General features: G+C 31.1%; 1 protein-coding gene across 2 annotated transcripts in view; it reads left to right on the top strand.

The window, feature by feature from the left end:
- Positions 1-2389, top strand: part of LOC134267582 (fibropellin-1-like) — a 58369-nt gene extending 55980 nt beyond the window's left edge. Inside the window, exons 24-25 of one of the 2 annotated variants that reach the window (XM_062749788.1) lie at positions 1930-2102; positions 2280-2389. In XM_062749788.1, the coding sequence (XP_062605772.1) occupies positions 1930-2102; positions 2280-2389 (283 nt within the window). Of the gene's footprint in view, positions 1-1929; positions 2103-2279 lie in introns of those variants that run through there. The other variant, XM_062749789.1, reaches the window with a different exon arrangement.
- Positions 2390-17173: the final 14784 nt, after the last annotated feature.

Genomic DNA, 17173 nt, shown 5'->3' with positions numbered 1-17173 from the left:
GTGTCCTTGAATTTGCTTCTTAGTTTTATTTATAACTATGGTAGATCAACATCTTAGACCAAAATTACATAAAAATTGCATCTAAGGATGCACACTATTAGATTATCCTTTTGAATTCCCATAACTATTCTTTTGGAGTATCATCAATAGTTTTTATTAGGGATGTCAGCGAATATTTGAATTTTCGAATATTCATTCGATGAGTTGATATTCGAATATAAATTCATGATTCGAATATTCGTTTTTAATCATTAAAAAGAAAGAAAAACCTGGCAAGTTTTATTATAAATTGAATCAAGTTTGTAAAAAATTAAATGACACTCCTCTTGGATTACCTTAAAGGTGTAAATAGTGTATCTGTTAAAGTAATTCATTAATTTATTTGTGACACTTAATTAGTGGTTTAATTGTGCCAAGTACTTACAATCAACTTGTATTGTTGTTAGGACACAGTTTTACAGTAAACACATGGACCCCTTGTTTATGTAAATATCATAAAAATAAATTATCAGGAAAGTAATCAGCAAAAACTTACAGCTTTTAATTTTTCTCCTTATATAATTTTTCTGCTTAGTAAAAATTTATAGGAGTTATCAGTGTTGGCTTTATTAAGACGGTCAAATAATCTGAAACATACGAAAAGAATCTTTTGAATTTTCAAAAAAAAAAATCATTACATTTTGTATGTGTACATGTACTCTTCATATAATAGATAATTAAAAATATATAATTGTGTTAAAGTAGCATTTACCAAACTCTACATGAGTTTTTATTCCAAGATAAAACCTATACTGATTGACAGAGGAGTGAAAATATATATTTTATAATGCAAGATATATTTTTTATCGAATATTCGAATATATTCGAATACTCCTATCGAATATTCGAATATCAATTATTAACAATTTTGACATCCCTAGTTTTTATTGATAATTCATGAATAACAAAATGTCTATTCAGCTCTGTTGCTATGGACCTCATTTGGTTGCTATGCACAGAATATGATCAATGTCTAAATTTCAGTATATATATTTTTTTTTTAAAGAAAAAAAGGTTTTTCAATTAATTTATACTTATAAAACATGTTCTCCTCTATTTTTTTGACATGATGTTTCGAAAATGTCTTGGTTGCTATGCAGTAAATTTGGTTGCTATGGGCACGTTACAGGATTTTTATCCCAAAATTTCACTATATTTATTAATGATGCAAGAGTATGATAGCTTTTATACATACAATTGTATCAATTTGGAAGAAATTTAAAATTTTCCTAAAATATTGGAAGTGAATTTTAAGCATTCTTTAAAGAAATCAAACATGAAATTGAACAGTTTTCCCACAAAAGTAGTAAAAATGCTTCTCAATTTTTTATGTCAGTCTTGAAGATCAACATGTATTGTGCAAGAATAAAATTCATTTAAATGCTGAACCTGTTGTAGATTTTATATATATTAGTTTTAATTTGACAGGTAAATATTTAAATTTTCACATTGTTCAACTATATAGTATTTGTGTTGCCATGGCAACAGATGCATGGGTATTTAAATTTGCTTTGAAACTTTTTTGTACACTATATATCTTTAATAGTTTGCATAAAGTCTGTTGTGGGTGATATCAGTATTCTTTCTGTAAAAATATTCTTCCAAAAATGTTAAAATTTAAGCTTTTTTTCCTTCACTTACGGTGGTTTCCATGGCAACACATAAGAAGATGGATAAATAATAGTTCTGTTGGTCAAATATCATTTTCATATATGTGAAAGTTGTGTACAATGAACACTCTTTACAACCAATATAAGAAAACAGGAGGTTAAAATTTTAAGTTTCCATCTGAAGCTTGATGATTCGTGACATTCTCTCTTAAAACATCTATTATTATGCATGTTTACATTTCTAGTATTTAAAATAAGAAATTATTTGTTTATTTAACAGGAAAGGCAGCTTAATTGTTGACTTTGACCTTGTCATACCAGACAGTCCAACATCAAAAGTACTCGTCGTTGATACCGTGTATAAGCTTGTGAATGGTCTGGTATTTGTCAACTTCTCGGGAGAAGTAGTCAACATTACCAGTGCTACAATACAGCATTCAACATACGGCGAGGGTATTGAGTTTTATAGTTATTTCGATATACATTTTTATAGTGGGAAAGATTTTTTTTAAATTGAATGTTAGTCATCTATCAATCTATCTGAAACACGAATACAACATATACAGAATTAAGTTTGAATTATTTCTCCTGTAGAAATTACAATATAAAGATGTTCCTGTTTCTTTGTAGTTATTATTACCAACTCATCTGATGGATGTGCTGTTGTGAACTCACAAGGAGCTTGTGATGCGGGATATAGATGTCAAGAATTCATCAATCAGACAGTGGCTTGCATGTAAGCATATGAATGTAACAATTGCTAGAGATTGCGAAGAAGTCTTACTCATTTTGATATACCAGCCTTATGTGTTCCGACCTAAACAAATCAGGGCTTTTATATAGCCCCCATTCAGAACTGAGACAGAAGAAGTTATGTTGAATTTATTTGCAAATGTACTTATGATGTATTATTGATAATCTGTTTAATTTTCATTGCAGCCCTATTATAAGTAAGTATAAATGTTTTCCTTGCTTTGTTTTATGCGATATAAAGACTGCTGTCATAAGTACAATTTTTATACCTTATCCTAGATATTCTATAATTGGAAAATAAAACTTTTTTGAAGAATAATATATGCAGTCAAACTATTAATATTTTTTTGTTTTTGTTAACTTGTTTGTGTTTTACTTCATTATATTTTCTAATTAAAACATTTATTTTTTTTTATAATGAATGAAATGGTGTGAATGTGAGTTCCATACATGTTGTTTGTTTCTATGTGCTTAATGTGTTCTATGTGTATATTTTTGAACTTCCATAGATGTTATTGTTTTGAATAATAAGTTGTTATTTATGAATTTCTTTATATATCGATAATTGATCATTATGCATGTATAATACTTATGATTTTTATCATGACTTGAGTTCACAGAAATTTTTACAATTTATTTTCTAATTTCAGATTGTTCATTACAGAGAAGGACCAGTGATAAATTCTCTCACTTAATAATTTAAATTCATATATATATTTGTGATATTTGCTTTCCAAATGAAACTTCTATTTGACTGTTAATGAACTATGGATTGCTTTTATTATTCAGTTTCATTTTGCATTTTAACAGGTCTTGGAACAGTGCTGTTGTGAGAAGATAATTGTAAAGAGAGCGCCGGTTGCGTAATGGACTCTTTTTTCTCCAGTGCTTTTAAATACATACAAAATTTATACTGATTTTTGTTGTTTTTGTTTGTTGTTTTGCAAAATTGCAAATAAATCAATTTTTAAAATGTAGGTATTAAAAGGTCATATTTTAAACCGCAGAGAGAGAGAGAGAGAGATTTCCTAATCCATTTTGTACCTCCGTACATGATACAGGTTAAAATGTCAAAGTAAACCGTCAATTGTAGTAGTCAGTTTTCAACTTTTAAAAATAATCAATTGGCATTTTCATAACTTGTATTAAATCTTTAGATCTAAAGTGCTATATATACTCGTAAAGGACGTATTTTCATGTGATTATGAAATTCAGTGGAAGTAAACGATATTAAAATTTAAATGTTCAGTTAAATGTTTTATTGACCACAAACAAAAGCTTTTACACTTACTACACTTATTAATGATTAGTAAAAGGAGAGGAAATTAACAATGATAATGAAATTACTTATTAGATAACATATAAGAAAAGTAATAAATTCATTATTTAAAAGGTAGGGTTTCCTAAGGCTATTTTTTGGCACATAATGAATTTCAAATTAATTCCTTTATTTATGTCCAGTAATGTTTCCTCTGTCATATTTCTTAATTTATTTGCAAAACCAACATATACTAGTCACGTGACCAAGGGGTATCTAAAGGGTCCCTCTAAAAGCGTCTAAGAGGGTTATGAAGATTTACTACTTGTAGAAGACTATTCATTGTGAAAAACCCTAGAAAGATTAATTATATATCATCAGGGAACATGGAACAGGGCTGAAGTAACACAAAAAGTTAACTAATTTAATATTTTTTGGGAAAAGAACTTCTGTAATTGTAGCCATAAAAATTCAATGGAAATTGTGAACGCTTTCTTATTAGACATCTTTGCTACCTATAATAACATAAAAAAAGGTATGAAAAACAATCAGTTATAAAAAAAAAAATAAAAAAAAAAGCTTTCAATATTAAGATATATCATATATTGAGACAAATCATTTAACCCCTTCCATGGCAAAGATTTTAAGCATTTTTAGACTTTATATTAAGATTTCAATGCATTTTTGGGGGTATTTCTGGTAATTTTTGTATATACCAATGTATATATATTCTGAAACCAGGTATTGTGTTGTTTCTGAAAATCATTATAAAAATTTCATTTCTGTTGCCATGGCAACGAAATACACCATAATCATGCTAGAATTTCCATTTATTAAACAATGATTTTCATTCTTGTTTTTTGCATAGTTAAATATATAAAAAAAAATATTGTATTGTTGTGGACATTGAAAATTATGAACATGTTGTACATTTTTTACAAACCAATTTTAAGTACTGTATACGTACTTTTTTCCACGGGGTCATAATTCCGCGGAATCCCAATTTCTGTTTAATCCGCTGGTAGAAAATTACGCGGATTTTCTAGACTGTCACTATAAGTCTTACATTTATATTAAGTTCGCTTGGACAAATTTCCGCGGAAAATTTGTGACCGCGTACATAGCGTAAATTAATACCACGCGGAAAAAAGTACTTCTACAGTATTTTTTTTTGGGGGGGGGATGGGTAGGATTGGGATGTAAACATGTACCAGAATTTAGCATTTTTACATATAATGTGTTACCCCCACATTGATTTCGAGAATGGCAAAAATGCTCAAATAGTGATCAAAGTTTTACTCAAACTGGCAAAAAACTGGTACAGCCAATTAAGATATTTTCTGTATATTATTTTTCCGTATTTATTTTCTCTTTCCAACGGTGCAAGATTTACTCTGATATGTCTATTATTAACAACGTTATGAATGTTTTTTCACACTTTACTTGTTCTTCAAGTCAGAGGCGTAGAAATGCGTATATGCCATGTAAGGGGTTAAAATATAACTGTGTTTGCGACCCATGCATGTTCCTACGCATTATAAGTAAGTACATCGATTTAATAGTATTTCGTTTAGATTGACACATAGGAAGTGTAGAAATCTCTTATCAATAAATTGTTTTGCAATACTAAAAATATTTTTTGCGATAAAAAAAAAACTGATTCTGTAAGTGTATACTGTACACAGGCATTAAAAATTTATAGATATTGGATGCAAGATCTGAGATGTGTCTTTTATCAAAATTCATTTTATATACATTCATTTGAATTCTAAAGATATATCCTTTGATTCCATGTCCGTACCCATTTTCGTGTGAAACGTATCTTAATTTTTTTTCAAAATGTTATTGTAATCGCATTTACATGTGCCCCTTTGAACTTGCACAAATGACCTTGGATCAAGGTGTAAAGTATTAATTCTTATGTTCCTCCGTAAGAATGATATGAACAGGACACGTTTGCACAGATAGATGGACGAGGCGATTCCTATACATACCCCAAAACTTGGTTTGTGGCGGGTATAATGATAAGACCACTGGTTATTTGGGCAATAGATTTAGAACAGACCAAGGCACAAACTGCATCATCAACACCTTGTAAAATTCAAATTCACATTAAGTTGAAAGGAGCTGGTTACTAAAGGTTTTGGGTTTTTGTAAACAGAAAAAAACGTACGTTAAATCTTTGAAACGGCAACATACCCAAATCAAGAAACTTTGACCTTGATTTACATTAAATAATTAATATTGTTTATGGTGAAACAATAAGTCTGACCTTGGTCTGTATATATTGAAACTACCGTCGCTAGTGTCAAAGGTTTTGGTTTTCCTAATAAACAGACACACAGGCATTTTATAATATAATCAATTATTTTTCTTTTGTATGATTTTAATACAGGTATAAAAGGACAAGCCAGTACTAAATAGTAAAACACCCACTCTGATTGACTCTCGTGAATAAATCTCACAATAACATGGCATGCCTAAACAAAGAGTGTACTAAAATTTAAAGAAACTGCAATGAGTATTCACTGAGAAAACCGTGATGGAAATTTGGTACATACAGACACACAGATAAACAGAAAGTTGACATTGTATTCATACAAAAATAAATGTCACCTTTTGACATGCAAAGCGTGTGTTAAAAGCCCCAATCATCTACTATGAGTAGTTGCCAAAAATATGCAAAGAACATTTGTTACAGACAGCTAGACAGACACACAAGGGTAAAAAAGTATACCCTAGCTCTCCTTCAGAGCTAGGGTGGAATTATGTTATAAATGTGTATGATTCACTTTAAGTGTTTGAATAAAATTAACAACAACTCAACAGAGTGCAAAATTTGCAAATTCATTAGTATTTAAGTGTGTGTTGCATTGCGAACCACAACCATATTTTCAGTATAATGTGTCTGTACATATAAGTAAATAATTATCAAATTATGGTTTTGGTTCAGAATGCAACACGTGGTGTACTAGAAGGTTAAACATCATAACCCTCCAACATTTTCCCATATAATCAATGTTAAAGCAGTTGAGGGTACCATACTTTGATCGTTTATTCCAATATTATCCTAACCTTTTTCTTACAAAATAAATACACAGCACAAAATTAGACATGTTGAATATAATGAAAGTAAGTTTAAAATTGTTGGCAATCTCATTTCATTTTTCGCATGGGCCAAAAACAGCTTTGTGGAAACCTCTCCTTTATAGTTTTATGATAGTAAAATAAATTCTATTCACCTAGGCATATTTGTTAATTTATTAATAATTTTATAATTAGAAATTATAAATTGTGCATCTTTAATACGCGAGTTTTGAGATTGTAACTCTCCGAGAAAAGAGGCGCAAAAAGTATCCATTTCAGCATGGAGGTGGGACAGGTTGTTTCTGTATACATATGTGCATGAATAAATGAACGAGATTTATGGCTTTTAAAATTTATTAAATGTTATAGAAATATAATAATGTTAAGCAGTGATGCATTTGATGGTTTTATCAAGCTCAATTATGCATATTTACAAATCTACTTTCAATCATTGGGTACTTGAAAACGAAAGAAACGTCGTAGTCGTTATAAAAAGTAACTTACAAACATTTTCTAAAATAGTTAGTTGTTTTCTTTTTTTAGTTATAATAAGAAAAAGAATCAATATGTCATTTAAATATTGCCCATGTGCGATGATCAGATGCATGTATACCGTATTTATTTGAGGTCCATATCTCTTTCCTCGTCTGAAATGTCGAGCACATAATTTCTTTTTTGTTACGATTTTTTGCTTTAAATAATGGTGCCTTTACCTTAATTCGGTTATTCTCGAGTTGCAGAGGGCAACATGACATTCATTTAGTTATGCTAATTCAGTATATCGATGATGCAATGTATCCAATTTATAAATAACTGTCCCACCTGTCTGTTTACGCGGTTGTACTTCGAAGGTGGCTAAATCATCGTATTGACCTCAATAAACAGCAATAACTATTTTATTATATGATTAAATGATAGCAAGCTCCTACCAGGCTCTTTTTGTTTTAATTGAAAGTTTTTTAAACGAGAAATTTCAACAAGAACACATTGTAACAAGAAAAATGGAACAGGAATAATTCCTTATATTGACCTGCAATAATTCCTCGTATTGACCTGGAAGGTCACGTGCAGGTCAATATAACTTAAAATATTTCTAACATTGTTGGATCTCAACCAATCAGAGAGAGGTAAATTATTCAATCATATAATAATAACTATTGTTTGCAGATTTCTCCCTTACAAAACAAAATGAAGAATTTAACACGTAAATACAGAGAGTATACAATGTAGTTTGACACTTATAACATTGGCAAAGGTGGGGTCAATCATCCATAGTTGAGAAAACGTTTATATTGTTTTCATTTTATTCTTTATGATCAAAACACTCTGCTTTTTCGAGCAGACTATATGACAAATGATAAGGTAGATAACGTCCATTCCTATCTATAGAGCAGTTATCTATTAAATCACCAAGTCCGGGCAATAATCTATTTTGGGTTTGCAAAAATTACAGAAAAGTCCTAAGTGTTGATACTTTTTTTTCTGGTGAAATTGTGTGGTTTTAAACCCTCCAAAAGTTCTTTGGAATTCTTTATAGCACTGACATTTGATTAACCTCAATTTTCGTATCTGCTTTGCAGTTCTGATGAAATTTTCGTTCTTTGTTGTTAAAATTTTAAAAATAAAGGAGGTTTGGTAGTCAGAACATTTGCTTAATTGTGTTGTTTCTTTTAATTTTCTTTTTGTAATTTTTTTTTAGGTTTGGAGATCTTGTGCAAAGATTTTAATTCAAAATTTATTTGCACTCTAGTAATAAAAATATTAAAAACAAAATTTTTAAAAAATCACAAGACCATTCTTTTAAAAGCTATTATTAATGGTTGTCTCCATTTTAAATTTAGGCTATATAGCGTTGTGTAAGAAGTCATTATGATTGTACAATTCGAACAGGAATTCTATAACAAATCAGAGAGGAAATTCGTAATGTCAGATCTAAAAAGCTATCATCAAAGCAAAAATAATATACTGAAAGCAAAAAGAAATGCAGGGTAAACTTTTGAGGTGAATTAATTCTATTTTTCTTTCAATTTTTTTCAGTATTCCTATCTTACTTTTAAAATCATCTTTCAAAATGATATAACCAAAATCCCATTTGATTTTGTCGAATAATTCATGAGATATTTAAGCTCTGTTACAACGCACTTTGAAAAATTACGCACTTTGAAAAAATTTTTCAAAGTGCGTTAAGTTTTGGGACCAGGTTAACGCACTTTGAAAAATTTTTTCAAAGTGCGTTGAATTTGGGACCAAATCAACGCACTTTGAAAAATTTTTTCAAAGTGCGTTAAAACTGTACATCATAATTTTATACCATGTAAACATTTAACGCACTTTGAAAAAATTTTCATGAAACAAAAGGAATTAGGCTTATATTTTAGAAATAGACAACAGTATTATCCCCTTGCAACGTATGATGGGATGTAGTGATGCGATTATGTGTGTTATAATACTGTTATTACTTTATGTGTATGTTAGTTTTTTCTGTGTGGAATTGACGTAAGAAACACGCACGCTAACTCTGGATTCCCGCCTACATTTTGGAACCATTTAATTCAATATGAAAAGCAATTTGGCCATAAAATCTTTGCTTAATACAAAGAACAGTTCAATGGTAATTGATAAATCGTCTTAATGCCAGCGCTAAACAGTAAATTATCCCTAATTCCAACTCTTGAAAAAAGGGGGGTAGACGATTTTTTCCATTGAAATTGGAGTTTCCAGCATCACCGTATTTTGAAATAGTCTTGGATACGATTAAATGTTCCTTATATCTTTTCTTATGTTTTAGACAAATAAATAAAACATAATTATTTCAATAAAATATAAAGTTTCAGTTGTATATCGCCTTGAAATTGGTGGAAAATAAGCATTTTCATCGTTTTTTGTGAATAAACATATGTTCCCCCCCGTGTCACACAAAAAACTTTGGTATGAATTTGTGAAATACCATTCCATATTACCTGTAAAAAGGAATTTTTGTGACACGGGGGGGGGGGGAGATGTTTTAAAAATATTTTCCGTTTTCCATTGATTTCTATAGTGTAAAACACAAGTTTTACCAAAATTTTAGAGTTATCTCTCTTTGTTTTCACAAATAAGTAATTTTTTATGAAAATTCATATAATTATCTATAAAAAAATATTAAAAATTCATCGAATATGTTAACTTTTGAAAATTGACTTTGAGGTAGGCGGGAGAACAATACTATCGTTCGCAGTTCTTTGTATCGGGATCTTTTTTGGGAAGGAATGCTCCGCTTTGCGGTGCCCTTACTTTGATGTATTTTTTTCTAAAAACTGATGGATTGAAGAAAACCAAGAAACGGAAAACGAAGAAAAGACTGGCTGAATTAAGGTCTATCAGCTCAACTCTTTATCATTCCCACCCAGATATATATATATTTCTATAACTCGTAACCTTAAGTGTCAATGATATTTGAAAAAAAAGAGCATTCTAAATACAGTATAAGAACTGTACAAGGAAGTCTGTAGTAAATCGAAATTTTGTTCTTTTAACTCTCAAAGTCTATTTATGTTCATTTTCAGGAAAATCAGAATATTAATTACTAGCTGTAAATTCCTTATTTTTCGCGAGTGTTTTTTATCGCGAACTGGCTCTCAAACGTCAAATCGCTAGAATTATAATTCGCGAATGAACGGTTTATTAACAGATTTTACATAGATTTAAGCACCAGAAAAATAAAAGCGAGAAATATTTTTTTCGCGAGTGATACTTCTCGCGAAATTACGCAGAAATTAATTCCTCGATTATATTAAGGAATCTACAGTACCTGTCTGCTTTTCGATGTTAATTTGATACCATATCTGATAATCTCTCTGTTAAACTCCAGGTGTTTAAAAACTACGGAAGCCCATTTAGGACCTATCAAAAATATTTTTGAATTCGTTATAACGATTTTTAGAATTCGTTATAACGAATTTAATTTGTTATAACAAATTTTTAGAATTCGTTATAACGAATTTAATTTGTTTTAACAGCCTTTTAGAATTCGTTATAACGAATTTAATTTGTTATTACAGCCTTTTAAAATACGTTATAACGAATTAAAGTTGTTATTACAGATTCACTGAATTCGTTATAACGGATTTAATTTGTTATTACAGATTTATTGAATTCGTTTTAACGAATTTAATCTGTTATTACAGATTTGTTGAATTCGTTATAACCAAATTAATGAATTTGTTATAACGAATTAAAAAAATGTAATAACAGATTAAATTAGTTATAACGAATTCAACAAATCTGTAATAACAGATTAAATTCGTAATAACGAATTCAATGAATCTGTTATAACAAATTAAATTCGTTATTACGAATTTAATAAATCTGTTAAAATAAATTAAATTCGTTATAACGAATTCAATAAATCTGTTATAACAAATTTAATTCGTTATAACGAATTCTAAAAAATTGTTATAACGAATTAAAAAATATTTTTTGGTAGGTCCTAAATGGGCTTCCGTAAAAAACACAAGTTTTGCCAAAATTATAGAGTTATTTCTCTTTGGTATCCCAAATAAGTAAGGTTTTATGAAAATTCAAATAAATATCTATAAATTTTTTTAGAATCATTCCAATATGTTAACATTTGAGAATTGACTAAGAGATAGGCGGAAGAACAATACTATCGTTCGTAGTTCTTTACGACATTGAATGTTGACCTTTTGACCCCAAATTCAAAAGGGGTCTTCCTAAGGCCACAGGGATTCTGTTATGTTAAATTTCATTGCAAATGTTCAAAGGGTTGGCGAGATATCGTGTGGAAACAAAAGCGTTACAGAAAGACGGATGGACGGACAGCTAGACGGACGGACTGACAGATAGACCCAAATTAATATCTCCCACTTTTCAAGCGGGGGACAAAAAGTATCAAATCAGGTTCAAATGATAATTTATCATACCTAAGATTTGTAGGAATATTGACCAAGCCATGCAGATTTTTTTTTTTCAAAGTGCGTTAATATGGTCGATATTAACGCACTTTGAAAAAAAATATATTTTTTCAAAGTGCGTTAACCTGGTCCCAAAATTTAACGCACTTTGAAAAAATTTTTCAAAGTGCGTAATTTTTTCAAAGTGCGTTGCCACAAAGCTCATATGACGATACCCACCAAAAGTGAAAATCGAGAACTCTCATTATCTTCAATGTCTCTCCTGCACATGTGTCATGAGCGTTATTTCTCCTATTCATGGAATTCATCAAAGTGAGTATCTTTCAAACCATGGCTATATTTGGCATGGGTAAGCATACCAAAAAATATTCATACGACGCGCGCATGCGCCACTGAGAGGAACACAACAGTAAAACCCCAGTCACGTTTCCAAAAACGACCAATGGCCGTCGGGTTTTGAAGCAAAAATGTGATTCTTCGGGTGACAGTCGGCAGTTCATCGGTCGATGTCTTGCCCGATTTTGACCTCTTTTTTTCTCGGCCGACCAATTTTGTGTCCATCGGTCCAAGTTATATTTTTTTTTCTGTGTCGGTGGCCGATTTCTTCAATTGAAGTTATCCGTCGATCAACCTTCGATCATCGTCCGACCATCGGCGGTCAGTTTATTAAGTCGGTCGTCCTTCATTCGACAACAGGGGTGTCCAAAATTTCGGCCGACGGTTAAAATCAAAATGTAGCTTAAAGCTCGATGATCGGGCGACGATTGGCCGTCTTGTGAATATTTAACCTACTTAGGATATTTAACACAAATAAAATTTTGATGGAAGGATTGATATATATTTTTTGAACGGAAATAACATAAATAATTAATCCGTAAGATATAAAAAAAAATCTTAAGCATTCTTTACTGCTTAGATATGCGCCATTTGTCGTTTTTTGTGCAGTTTTATATAAAAATTTTGCACACATTTTAAACATTGAGTCACAATCTTACAAAATTCTGCCACTTTGCCTTGCAAAAATTACTCATGTCACCTATCTCAATATAGATCTATGAAAAATATTGCCGATTTCTGAAGAAACAAGCTAATTCAGAGAATTCGTGTCCCCCGCTTAGGGAAAAAGTCGGATCCCCCTGACTGAATTTGTAGAATTATTAAATGTATACATGTATACTGAAGCAAATAAAATATTTGTCAATATGCGTTTAAAGATTAGATTGCTTATTCTTTATTATGTGTATAGAAGATTCTTTTTATATGGAATATTTATCACACTGTAATGATGATTTTATTTCACACTGTAATGATGATTTTATAACCTCATAAATTATTCTTTTCACATGCTGAATACTATCATTAAAAAAAAGTTTAAAAAAAAAAAAAAGGAGGGATCGTCCGAGATTCGATCCCGGTACCTCTCACTTGAGAAGCGGAAGACATACCACTAGACCACGGAATCGCTTTAAAATTCGGCAGTTATATGCAGAAGTTAAGTCACATACATGTATATATTCATGTTCGGTATTGTCAAAATTTCACACAGTCCATGGTGTTTGATTTATTTAGCCTTTATCAGGTTGGGCACAGCCTACCAAATGGTACTTTATCCCCCGTTTGGTAGATAATCTACCATATCGGTAACGAATATTACTAACCAAATGGGGGACTTTTTTATTCTATTGCAATTTTATTAAAATAAAACAAAAGCGCATTTATTCAGGCAATGGGGGATTTTAGTGAACATATTCCTCGTACAATTAACATAAATCGGTCGAATTTCTATGTGTAATTTCTCCGTAACTTCGTAAAAACAATACCCGTAGTTGTCTGTAACAGCCGAACTTCTTGATCAAACGATCAAAAAAAAATCTTTATTGTGTCTTGTTGGATAAAAATCCAACTTTATACAGTGATTTAACTCTTGATGAGTTAACTTTCAATCTCTTTTTGGATCTTCGTCAAAGTTTATCTCCATAAAATCCTGTTAAACACGAGCTCCTCATGCCTTACCGGTATGGTGGGCACTTCCTGCTATAAAGTTAATTTTTTTCAGAGTTGTACGTAATATTTGTTGTTATTTTTCTTTTAGGATGAAGTTGCAGATTCCATGCGATCTTTTGGGGTTTAATATGCATATTACTGGTGAATTTAATAAATTCGAAAAATAATATTCAATAAAAGATGTACAAAATGACTTTTGCCATTATTCTTGTTTTTGTTCCAAGTACATCGTTTTAAAACAATAATTATGTCATACTCCAACTGCATTTACTATTTCTATGAAGAACAAAGCCATTGTGTTCAAAATAAAAAGAAATAAAGGCAAAACTTATTTTTCTTCTGATTTCCTAGTTGAAAATTAACACAAATGTGCCTCCATAGATAAATCCGACTTTTCATCAGGTTTAAAAAAGATCATCGTTTTGATTGGTTTGCACTAATTGATCGGTTGCCCGGATAATCGAAATAGAAAGTAAAGGACATGATTGACAGGTGCAGCATCGTTGGAGAAGGAGAGAATTTTCTTTTAAAGTAAAAAACTAAGAAACATTGCACTTGTTTACATAAGCTACGTTTTTTGCCAAATTTTTGAACGACTCTGCGCAAAAAATTGCACATAAAATTTTTGATTTTTTTCACCCAGAATACCGATAAATATCTATATTTTATTCCACATGGTTTAAAATTATGCGAAATTCCACTCCACTCTATGGAATTAAACACAACCAATTTTGTCCCCCATTTGGTTAGTAAAATTCGTTACCGATATGGTAGATTATCTACCAAACAGGGGATAAAGTACCATTTGGTAGGCTGTGCCCAACCTGTTTATTAAACAGTTCTAATAGATGTAATAAGAACATAAAGTCCGCCGAGAACCTGTTTTATAAATACGCAATAACTCTCCGCATGCCCCTGTGCTAAAAATAGCGACAGGTAATACTATAAATACTAATAAAACAAACGGGGCGGGGCACTTTGAGAGGGGTGAGAGAGATCCTAGGGAGTTTTGGTATAAAATTACATTGTATAAGCTCAAAATCTTCTTAAAATATCGCCCGAAAATGATAGTGTTACACACAGACAGAATGTATAAATTTACGACCTTGAACTTTGACCTTTTGATCTCAAAATCAATAGGGGTCTTCCGTAGGCCACAGGGAGTTGTTACGTAAAATTTCATTGCAATAGCTCAAATGGTTCTAGAGATATCGTGTGGAAACGAAAGTGTTATAACAGACAGAATTTGCTTACTTATGACCTTGACCTTTGACCTTTTGACCTCAAAATCAATAGGGGTCTTCCTTAGGCCACAGGGAGTTGCTATGCTAAATTTCATTGCAAAAGCTCAAAGGGTTCTCGAGATATCGTGTGGAAACGAAAGCGTTACAGACAGACAGAAAGACGGACGGACGGAGGGACGGACGGACAGACGGACGGACGGACGGACAAACCCAAATTAATATCCCCCACTTTTCAAGCGGGGGACAAAAAAGATTTGTTGTGTTATTTATCCAAGTCATCGGTGTTCCTGGGAATTAATGTGACTGCTCCGTGTCGGCGGAACTTGTGTCGACCGATCATGTTCTTACAGCCGACAAGACAAGAAAAAGAAGTACGAACTCTAACTCTTGATTCCCGCCTACATTTTGCATCCATTAAATTCAATTTTAATGGCAATTTAGCCATTAAATCTTTGTTTAATACAAAGATCAGGTCTATGGTAATTAATTAATCATTCTATTTCCAGCGCTAGATAGTAAATTATCATTAATTCCAGCTCTTGAAAAAAAGGGGGGTAGGCGATATTTTCTGGTGAAATCGAACTTTCAAGCATCACCATATTTTGAAATAGTTTTAAATACATGTATCAGAAAATGTATCTCATATCTTTTCTTCTGTTTATATGTTTTACGTAAATAAATAAAACATATATAAATAAATAAAATACAATTATTTAGTTGTAAATAGCTTTAAAATTTGTGAAAAATCAGCATTTTGTTCGTTTTTTGTCTATAAACATATGTTCCCCCCCGTGAAACACAAAAAGCTTTGGCATGAATTTGTTAAATGACAGTTCATATTATCTGTGAAAAGGAATTTTTGTTTCACGGGGGGAAAGATGTTTTAAAAATATTTTCCGTTTTCCGTTGATTTATATAGTGAAAAACACAAGTTTAACCAAAATTATAGAGTTATCTCTCTTTGGTATCCAAAATAAGAAACGTTTTATGAAAATTCATATAAATATCTATAAAAATTTCGAAAATCATTCGAATATGTCAACTTTTGAAAATTGACTTAGAGGTAGGCGGGAGAACAATACTATCGTTCGTGGTTCTTTAGTCGCCCGACCATCGGCTTAAATGTGACATAGGCATAAGTTGACTGGCTCAAAAAACCAAATTGCGGAATTTTTTTCTTTCATTTTTCGTGTGAATGTAATGATTATAATAGTCTACTGTAGGCGGTTTTTGTGATAGTAGGGTTGCGATTTAAGAGGTGGCAGGACGAATAACCCGCCCGTAACATAACTCTGTTTCGCGTTAACGTCATCGTCACAGTTGATTAAAAAACCGTTCCAGGCCCTCTCTGACAAAGGGTAACAAGTTTTATGGGGGAAATTAACAAGAAACTGCTTAGTTATCCGTTGTTACCTTTTTCATTAAATAGGCAATTCGAAAACCAGACCCCAATGAACTTCCGTAAACTGTACCAAGATTGCAAGAAATTCATATCGTCTCTAAAAATTGAAAAACAATGTGTATACCTCAGGTGCATCAAATGGTACAACAAGATTTGTTGACAAACTCGTCATCATCAAATTGCACGTGTTTTGGGCATTTTAGCGCTTTTCCTACATGACGTCATACATTTAACGGTTGAATAATTCTGAACACGGATTTTGGTGCTTTTAAGCTAATAATTAAATTCCTTATCTGACCAGTTTTAGTAATTTTCAGTCATGCGATCAAAAAAAATTTCGAATATTATGCTACTCTGCGTTTCTTTTTCCTTTCAGTATATAAAAAAAGCATCAGACGAATCTAAGACCTATTTCGGGATGTGGAAATTGAAATCTTGTTATTTATACCTTGGGTGTTGTTGTTTTTTATTTGTTATTCAATAGGCACGAAAAAGTTAACAATACGAGGTTTGGCATATTATTTCAAAAGAACTATTAATTAAAGACAAGTAATTGTACATTTAATATACACACTAGGCACAAAACGCATGAAGAATCAAAATTTGGAAATTTGTCAATGCATTGGGCTTTTTTGTCTTATCCTGACAGTTCTATCGATAAAGTTTTAATATACTTAGACAAGGGTATTATTCCAGGGTCTGTTGAACATCAACCTAATCGTTTTAGTAACCACAATTTAAAATCAATTCTGATAGACCATGGACGAGGAAGTGACAAGGGTATATCAAGTAATTTAACGCCAAAAAATGCAGTATTTTATACAAAATAAGAAGATGATATTTAACAAGGTATTAATTATATG

This window comes from Saccostrea cucullata, unplaced genomic scaffold (assembly GCF_032062105.1).
Source record: "Saccostrea cucullata isolate Sc308-1 unplaced genomic scaffold, CSIRO_AGI_Scuc_v1 ctg879, whole genome shotgun sequence".
NCBI classification, from domain to species: Eukaryota; Metazoa; Mollusca; class Bivalvia; order Ostreida; family Ostreidae; genus Saccostrea; species Saccostrea cuccullata.
The sequence above is the reverse complement of the archived record's forward strand: the minus strand, read 5'-3'. Positions and strand labels throughout refer to the sequence as shown.